General features: G+C 37.5%; 1 protein-coding gene across 5 annotated transcripts in view; it reads left to right on the top strand.

Moving 5' to 3' along the window:
- Window positions 1–3310: 3310 nt before the first annotated feature.
- The window catches only part of FIP1L1 (factor interacting with PAPOLA and CPSF1), a 97647-nt gene continuing 92213 nt past the window's right edge, over window positions 3311–8744 (top strand). For 2 of the 5 annotated variants that reach the window (XM_080660394.1, XM_080660393.1), the window contains exons 1-4: window positions 3311–3622; window positions 4778–4822; window positions 4922–4961; window positions 8478–8538. In XM_080660394.1, coding sequence (XP_080516520.1) covers window positions 3538–3622; window positions 4778–4822; window positions 4922–4961; window positions 8478–8538 — 231 coding nt within the window. In that variant the 5' untranslated portion in view covers window positions 3311–3537. The remainder of the gene's footprint in view (window positions 3623–4777; window positions 4823–4921; window positions 4962–8477; window positions 8539–8744) is intronic. The other 3 variants (XM_080660397.1, XM_080660396.1, XM_080660395.1) reach the window with 2 other exon arrangements.

Genomic DNA, 8744 nt, shown 5'->3' with positions numbered 1-8744 from the left:
AAAGTTCATTATATGCTCATGGAATCTATATATATATAAAAGGCTAAGTGACTGACCATCTGTCCATCCGACAGTCCAACTGACCAACCGGCCGGTACATATGACACACACTGGCAATTTAAAAATAAACGTTGACTCGCACATGCGCGATACATGTAATGCTCTCGCTGGTGCCAGTTGCATGCATGTGTTTCTATCTGTCATTGTTGATCATGAATTTAGTTGACACTTCTATTATAGAGAAAGGGCGAATAGCTATATTAAAATATTTCTTCTAATTAATTTTCTTTCAATGTGCATGAATCTGCTCACTGGGCCACTAGTAATAAATAAACAGAACTGTAAGTGATTGCCTTATGATACTCCCAAGCAGAATGTAAAATCTTCACTCCATTACTGTCAGTAAAGGGCAAGATATTATACATTTAGGTTTATTGGCTGTCTCCTCATTAGAATGAAAGCTTCACTAGAGGAGGACTTTGTTTTTCTCCCTGCTGAATCTACATAGCCAAGAAGAGTCCCTGGCACTTGGTAGACCCTACGTAAATATTTATTGAATAAATTAAAAAATGGGAGGAGATAAAGTGGAATTTAGGAAAGATTTCACAAAGTTGATTATATCTCAACAGATTTCAGAAGGATGCAGAGATTATCCTAAACAGGTAAGGGAGACTGGGAATAGCAGATAAAAGAGAGTTCAAAAGTAAGGGGGAGCCGAAACCGGTTTGGCTCAGTGGATAGAGCGTCGGCCTGCGGACTGAAGGGTCCCAGGTTCGATTCCGGTCAAGGGCATGTACCTTGGTTGCGGGCGCATCCCCAGTAGGAGGTGTGCAGGAGGCAGCTGATCGATGTTTCTCTCTCATCGATGTTTCTGGCTCTCTATCCCTCTCCCTTCCTCTCTGTGAAAATCAATCAAATATATTTAAAAAAAAAAAAAAAGTAAGGGGGATTAAAACCACATGATTTATTTAAATTAGACAAAATGGTGGTGTATTGTTAGGATGTAAACACTTTGTAATTTTTTTTTAAAATATATTTTATTGATATTTTACAGAGAGGAAGGGAGAGGGATAGAGAGCTAGAAACATCGATGAGAGAGAAACATCGATCAGCTGCCTCCTGCATACCTCCCACTGAGGATGTGCCCGCAGCCAAGGTACATGCCCTTAACCGGAATCGAACCCAGGACCCTTCAGTCTGTAGGCCGACGCTCTAGCCACTGAGCCAAACCGGTTTCGGCTGTAATTTTTTTATAGCATATCCACCTTTTCTCCAGTAGGAGAACTAATTGTTTACCACCTTTTCCGAATAGAGAATTCTTTAAGAATGGGGACTATGTTTTAGTTATATCTTTATTTTCAAATTTCTTAAACAGCAGGTATTCAGTAACTGTTAAATAAACGGAAAATGGTGTTTATTGGTTTGAGAGTATGGAAACATATTGATTGATTATTAAAATGAAAATGGAGCCCTGACCGGTTTGGCTCAGTGGATAGAGCATTGGCCTGCAGACTCAATGGTTCTGGGTTCGATTCCGGTCGGGCCCAAGTGCCTTGGTTGCGGGCACATCCCCAGTGGGGGGTGTGCAGGAGGCGGCTGATTGATGTTTCTCTCTCATTGGCGTTTCTGGCTCTCTCTCTCTCTCTCCCTTCCTCTCTGTAAAAAATCAATAAAATATATTAAAAAAAAAACGAAAATGGATTTCTTTGTGTTGAAAAGTCTTGTTTGAAAACTTTAGAACAGAAAGGGATTTAGAGATCATCTAATTCAGTTTTCCCACTTTATAGATGAGAAAACAAGCATAGAAATGTTGATTACCTGAGGTCAGCAACTAGGTAGTTACAATGAAGAACTAGAACATCAGTTTTAACCAATGATGTATCACCTTCTTGAAAGATGTGCTCTCAAAAGTGGCCTGAAAATTCGGCTTTATCTACTAAAATAAAAACTGGACATACTTTATGATCTCTCTTGGAGATTGTACCAATCTGCAAGAAGTCATTGACAAGGATCTTCATTGTAGGTTTTTTTTTTTGGTGTTAAAGTGAAAAGTTGAAATCAATCTAAATGACACCAACAGAGATATAGCCATATTTACTTTATGAAAGCCATGCTATGGAATATTATGAAACACTTAAAAATGGACGTGTTGTGGAGAGTGGGAATTTTTGAGCATGCTTCCTCCTAGTGAGAAGGCTAACCCCTATTTTGTAAAGCTACTGTTTGGAATTCTCTGCTGTCTTTTTAGACGGCCTCTTATTCTAACTTTGCTTTCTAGCCTGCTTTAGCCTGCTTGAATAATGAGGAAGATAAACTTAGCTGTCTGACCTTGTAGGCCAGAGACTAGATATGTCCATACTCTCAATGCCATGCCAGGTGCATTTTTTAATCGGATAGGACTCCTTTGTTTTAAATTGTTTTAGACTGTTTGCTCTGCAAAAACAGGATGTAGTGAATGGGTTTAAATACGGTCAGACACAAAGGGTCGGGGCTGCTCTCTGATCTCTCTGAGTGGAGAGGGGACAGTCACCGGCCCGCAATAAAGGCTCCCTAAATTTTAATTTGGTCTGCACTCCAGTGGTCTTTACTCGCGTTCGCTCCACAACAGACGTAGTTTGATATATATGTACTAACATGAAAGGATCTTGAAGACATTGCTAAGTTTTTTTGTCTTTTGTTTCTAAAGCAATTCACAGAAAGATACATTCTGTGCTGTACCCTTTAAGCCTTGGGTTCTCCCAATAAAACAATACAATTCACCTGAAGTAAATGTGTGGAAAATTTCAGGATGATTTACAGCAAACAAACAAGTCCTTTGGAAAGGAATACTGGATGAGGGGTTTTAACCTTAACTGTAATGTTTTATTTTAACAAGGAGAATGCATTATTCATATATATATTAGTTTTGCTTTTGTTTGCTGTTAAAATAAATTTTTCAAGAAATTAGACATTAATTATGATTTCTTATTTAATAAGAAACGGGGTTGAGAGGTAATTATTCTGTATAAAGGCTGCTACAACATATGAAGAATAAAATAAGGCCTTTCGGAAGATAAAAAAAAAACAACAGATGAGAAGGTTGAAAAGAGAGAGCCTCAAGGGCACAATGGGACAATGGATTACTCGCAGGCAAAGCAATGAGGGTTATCGGAGGAACGGTTGGGGGAGGGGGAATCCTGGTTTACGCAGGAAGCCACGTTAGAAATCAGAGTTAAAAAGGCAAATTGGGATTCCATGGGGGCGGGGCTAATATGGTGCGCACGCGCAACTAGGTCCAGGTGGGCCGCCGCCGCGGAAGAAAGCCACCTATAGACGCTGCGCCGCTAGGCTGCTGCTGCGCATGCGCAGGCGGGCCGGGGCCCGAGTCTCCTTTGCGGCCTCCGCTGCCACGGCCGCATCCAGTGGATTTGAGTCTCTTGCTTTCTTCATTTGCTCTCTGGCGGGTTCGCGCCTCTTTCACGTCCTCTGGCAGCGAGGCTGGGGAAGGGGTTGGAGGGGGCTGTTGACCGCTGCCTTTAAGTTGTGCTCGGGGCGGCCATGTCGGCCGGCGAGGTCGAGCGTCTAGTGTCGGAGCTGAGCGGCGGGACCGGAGGGGATGAGGAGGAAGAGTGGCTCTATGGCGGTACGGAACTTCCTGTCCTTTCTCTCTCTCCCGGATTCTCTCAGGCCTCCCCTCCCGGCGCGCAAACGGTCGTCCTCTCTGGCCCCTCACGGCCGCGCCGGGGGCCTCTGGTACGGAACCTGGTTCGGCCTAAGTCAGGCCCGGCGCGGTGTGCGTGTTCCCCACCCGCTTCGGCCTCCTTTCGCCCAGCCCACTCTCCCAAACACGCTCGCACCCCGCGGTGGCGGCGGCGGCGGCGGGGTCGGGCCCCAGACCCTCGCCCTCCGCCTGGCCGGGACTGCTCGGCCACCTCGCCTCCGCGCTTTTTATTTTTTACTTTTTTAAAACGATTCTGAGCAGTGCTGGTGTGTCTCTTCCAGCCCCTTGGCTGTACGATGCCCTTCCCTGTCCCTTTAAGCAGCAGTTACTCTGTAGTAGCTCAATAAAGTTGATGCTGTGAAACTAACGTCTTGTTTCTTGATGGTCAGTTTGTATGGAATGCACCTGCAAGGGTAACTCCTTGTCTGAAAGTCGTGCTTTTAAAAATAACTAAGAGAGAAAGAAAGAGATGGAATACATTATGGCCCATAAAGAAAACCCCGAATGTCTCCTGTGTGTATTAAGGTGAAGTTTTCTTCTCTAAGAGACTGCTCTTCAACCCACTTCATGGCAGAAACATGTCCCTTAGGCTTATAGTTTTCAGTCTCATGTATTCATTTCTCTCGAAATAAATTTAATACATCTTGGACTTCTGTTTTGAAAGGCATTTGTTTAGACATTTGCTTTTTAACTTTTATTAAGTCACAGTCCTTTCTTGTTTGTTACAGATATTAAATTTGAAAATTAATATTTGTTCCTTGCCAGAAATGTATATCCTTGTCTTAGAATAGTATAGTGAAAGTATAGGTTTGAGCACCATGATGATGACTTTGACAAACTTTGATTTTGATAAACTTGTAAAATAAAATAATTTGTCTTTGGTGGCAAGATTTAGCAGTAGTAATACTCTTTGATATGTAAATGTGTAGGATTTTTTTTTATGAAGATCTAGAAGTCTTTAATACCACTTTAAGTTTATTTTTTTGGGAGTAAAGTCTGATTTTATTTTATTTTTTCATAAAAAGACATATCTTGTTAAGTCATTATAAGGTGATCTAACTTTGGATGTGCTTATAGGCCCATGGGACGTGCATGTGCACAGTGATTTGGCAAAGGACCTAGGTTAGTGCTTGTGATGATCACTTCAGATTTTCATACTACTAGTTTCTTTAAGAGTAGTTTGTTAATTTTATTTATTTATTTTTGTATTTTTTTTGGTAGATGAAAATGAAGTTGAAAGGCCAGAAGAAGAAAATACCAGGTTAGTGAAATTTCTTGTTGATACTTAACACAGATACTGTGATACAGTGGTTCTATCAACAAGTTGTTAAAATTATTTCATTATAATCGTGGGTTTGATTACATTGTGACTAAAGGTTGAAAGACATCAAATCCTTGGGAGTTTATTCCTGTTTCAGGACCTAATCTTATACTAGTCTGTTTATTTGCTAGTAGCTGAGGGGACAAAGATTTTAAAGTAAGGGTTTAAGTACTTTTCAGTGTTAAGTAACTTTTTATTCTTTAGTGGAGTATACAGTATATCCATTAAGACTATTAAGAAAAAACTTAAAAAAATTTTTTAAATACATGATCTTAAGTTACAATGAATATTTATGATGGTGTAATGCACTTTGGTTATAATTTCAGCATTTTGTATTTAAATGCAAAGTAGAATTAATGAACTTGATACAAGATTAGTTCCCTTTTTTAAGGTGACTGGAAAAGTATGAGTATCATTTATAGAACATTGTACAGGGAGCCAGAAACTGAATTCTAAATTTCAAAATAGCTTCTGCATACAAGTTAATGGATATGCTGACATTACTCTGACCAGAGGCCTTAGTGTTCTGTAATGGGGAAGGGGTGGTTAAAAACAAACAGCTTTTAGAGAATATTTGGTTTTAATAAGTGGAGGAAATAGTACTTCACAACCACTAGGATGGCTGTAATAAAGACAGCAACAGGTGTTGGTAAGGATATGGAGAAATTGGAACCCTTATACACTGATGTTGAGATTGTAAAATGGTGCAGCTACTTTGGGAAACAGACTGGAAGTTTCTTAAAAGATTAAACACAGAGTCACAATATGATTTAGGATTGCCAATCCTTGTTCTGTACCTTAAGAGAAATGAAAACATACATGTACGCAAAAACTTGTTAGGTTCTGTCCTGCAGATTTATGTGAAACTACCTTTAAAGAGACCAATTGTGCCATATGCTAATTGGTATAAACAAAGTTATGTTCCTAAGCATCTCATCAACGTTATAACAAAACGATGTTCATGAAAGGATGTTTGTTATTCGGGCACATTCTGTACATGAGTATTCATAGCATTATTCATAGTAGCCAAAAAATGGAAATAACCAGTGTCCATCAAATAATGGATAAATAAATGTGGTATATTTATACAGTGGAATACTATGACAGTAAAAGGAAATGAAGTATTCGTGGGTGAACCTTGGGTGAACATGGGTGAACCTTGAAAACGTGCTAAGTGAAAGAAGCCAGTCGCAAAGGACTGCATATTGTATAATTTTATTTATATTAAATGGACAGAATATGTAAATTCATAGAGATACCAAATAGTGTTGACCAGACTGAGTACAGGGCAAAATGAGAGTGATTAATATATACAAGATTTTTTTTGGGGGGGGCGAGGGGATTGGTGAAAATGTTCTGGGATTAGTTGTTATTGTTGCACTATTCTATAAATATACTAAAAACCATTGAGTTGTGCATTTGAAATGAGTGGATAGTATCATGTATGAATTACATCTCAAAGCTGTTACTTGAATGCAAGTGAATGGAGAGACAAAGTAAGAAGTATAAATAGAAATAGCTTTGGGGATGCTGAAATTAGCCTATTCTTCCTCAAAATTATCCCTTATATCGGAAGACAAAAAACACTCATTGCTATATTTGAAATTTTATCACCTGGCTTTTAAATGTATGTATTCAACCCAGTTTCTAATGCTAATCTTAGCCACAAGGTGAGGATTTGTGTAATTTATAATTTGGAAAGTAATTAAATATTTCTTTATACCCTGTTTTACAGTTAAGAAATTAATTGATAACAAGTTCCAGAATCACAACTAAATACACCTTTTTGTGAGCTAATTTTTATTTCATTCATTTTTGTTAATATCAGTTTTTGGTTATAATTCTTGAAGCTTATTTTCTGATTAAACATTCTTAAATTTTAATTCCACAATACATTGCTTGATTAAATTTATTGGAGAGGTGCCTTTTGCCTTGCCTGAGCACTACCAAAAATGTCTTTATATTCCTTAATAAAACTTTTTTGGTGAGCTATTAAATTTATTTAATCTTATGGGAAAGATCTACCCTTCAGATTTTATTTTTCTAGAAAATGTTTATAATTTTATCATGTTTTTAGCATTTTAATGGTGATAGAGAATTAAAACTTTTAAAAGTTTATTGGGGAAGAGAGCAACAAACCAGAGTTCTAGTATCCAGCTTGGTACATCATTGCATTTCCCCAAGTGAGCTGAGTCCTTGTTAGAATTTTCCCCAGCTGCTTTGTGACTGGTTCATTATTAAAACTGCTGCTCTTCTTAACCATTGCATTATACTATCTCCAATTCTCTCATGTTTTATCTATCCATGTTTTGGCTAACCATATTGTTTTTTGACATAAACAAGTTGAACTTCTTTCTGGCTACCTGGAAGCTTATTTAAGCAGGAGTAAATGTACCGAAGAAATATAGTTGCATGTTTGTTTTCTTGAGTCAAGCAGTAGAACAGAGAAAATATAACAGATAAACTATAGTTTTTATTTTTCATTTTACCTTATTTGGAGATTCTGATATAAAATGCCAAGGTAGAGAGATTAAATTGATTTATGTAGAAATTGCTTGATACAGAATGAAGTTTAGAAGATAGCAGAAATCCAATGAGGTCTTTGACCTGAGTAATTGTTAGTTGCTTTGTACTTGCATTTCCTTATCTATAAATGAGGTAAATGGTTAATTCCCACTATGAAAATTATAATTATTAAAAAAATAAGAAACCAATTAACGCTATAGTACTAGAAGTTGTATTTGATTGTTAATGGCCAAGTGTTTGTGATAAGACATTTGTGAAAAAGATATGAGAATGAGTGTCTTATTGTCGTGTCAGTTTTGTCGTAATGGCAAATTCAAGATAACTGGCCTTAAAAAAATAGTTTTTAATGCATAAAAAGTAGTCTGCAGCTATCATTAGTGTCAAATTGGAAAGCAGTCTTAAATGAAGATAAACTTTTTTATCTTAAAATTTATTTTCTATACAACAAGGAACATACTAGTACATCCAATAAAGTGATGAAATAGAAAGCCAGGAAAAAGCGTGTATGTTAACTGAATACTGAAAGAGTTAATGTGATCATATTACAAATCTGAAAATAGGAAACTTACATAGTCCTTGACAGTTACATTAGTTTTGGCACACAGAGGATGTTCCATAAAGATTTAGGGTAAGTATAAGTGTGATGCATATTTTTACAATGTAAAAAAAAAAAAAGCACCTCAAATTATATTCCACCATTAAATTGCAAATTTGACACCATTAACAAATTTGGAGGCAATTCCATTCTATTTCTAATGTTGAGCAAGGCATGAGAAATACAGAGTAGGTAGTTTTTACTATTTATTTTCTTACCATCTAGTGGAGACAATTTTAGGAAACTATCAGGCATAGCTTAAAAATACTAGGATACCTTATCTGTACTTCTCAGAAGTAATACTAGGCATATGTACTTATTTTTGTTGTTTGTAGTGCCAATAATCCTCCATCTGGAAATGAAGATGAAACTGCTGAGAATGGCGTACCTAAACCGGTAACATAAGGATTTGAAATCTAGTTACTTCTCTGTTTAAAATCTTTATCAATAGTTTTGCCTTCACTTAGGAATAAAGCCAAAATTAAATATGACTTTCATTATCCTGCTTGATCTGGCCCCCTCTTAACATCACTTACCTCATCTGGTGCCATCAAAAGCATAATGAAGAGAAGTATTGGGAAGATTTCAGATGAAATAGGGCA

The sequence above is a fragment of the Plecotus auritus genome (genome assembly GCF_963455305.1).
Source record: "Plecotus auritus genome assembly, chromosome: 1".
Classification (NCBI taxonomy): domain Eukaryota; kingdom Metazoa; phylum Chordata; class Mammalia; order Chiroptera; family Vespertilionidae; genus Plecotus; species Plecotus auritus.
This window is presented reverse-complemented; position numbering and strand designations above follow the sequence as displayed.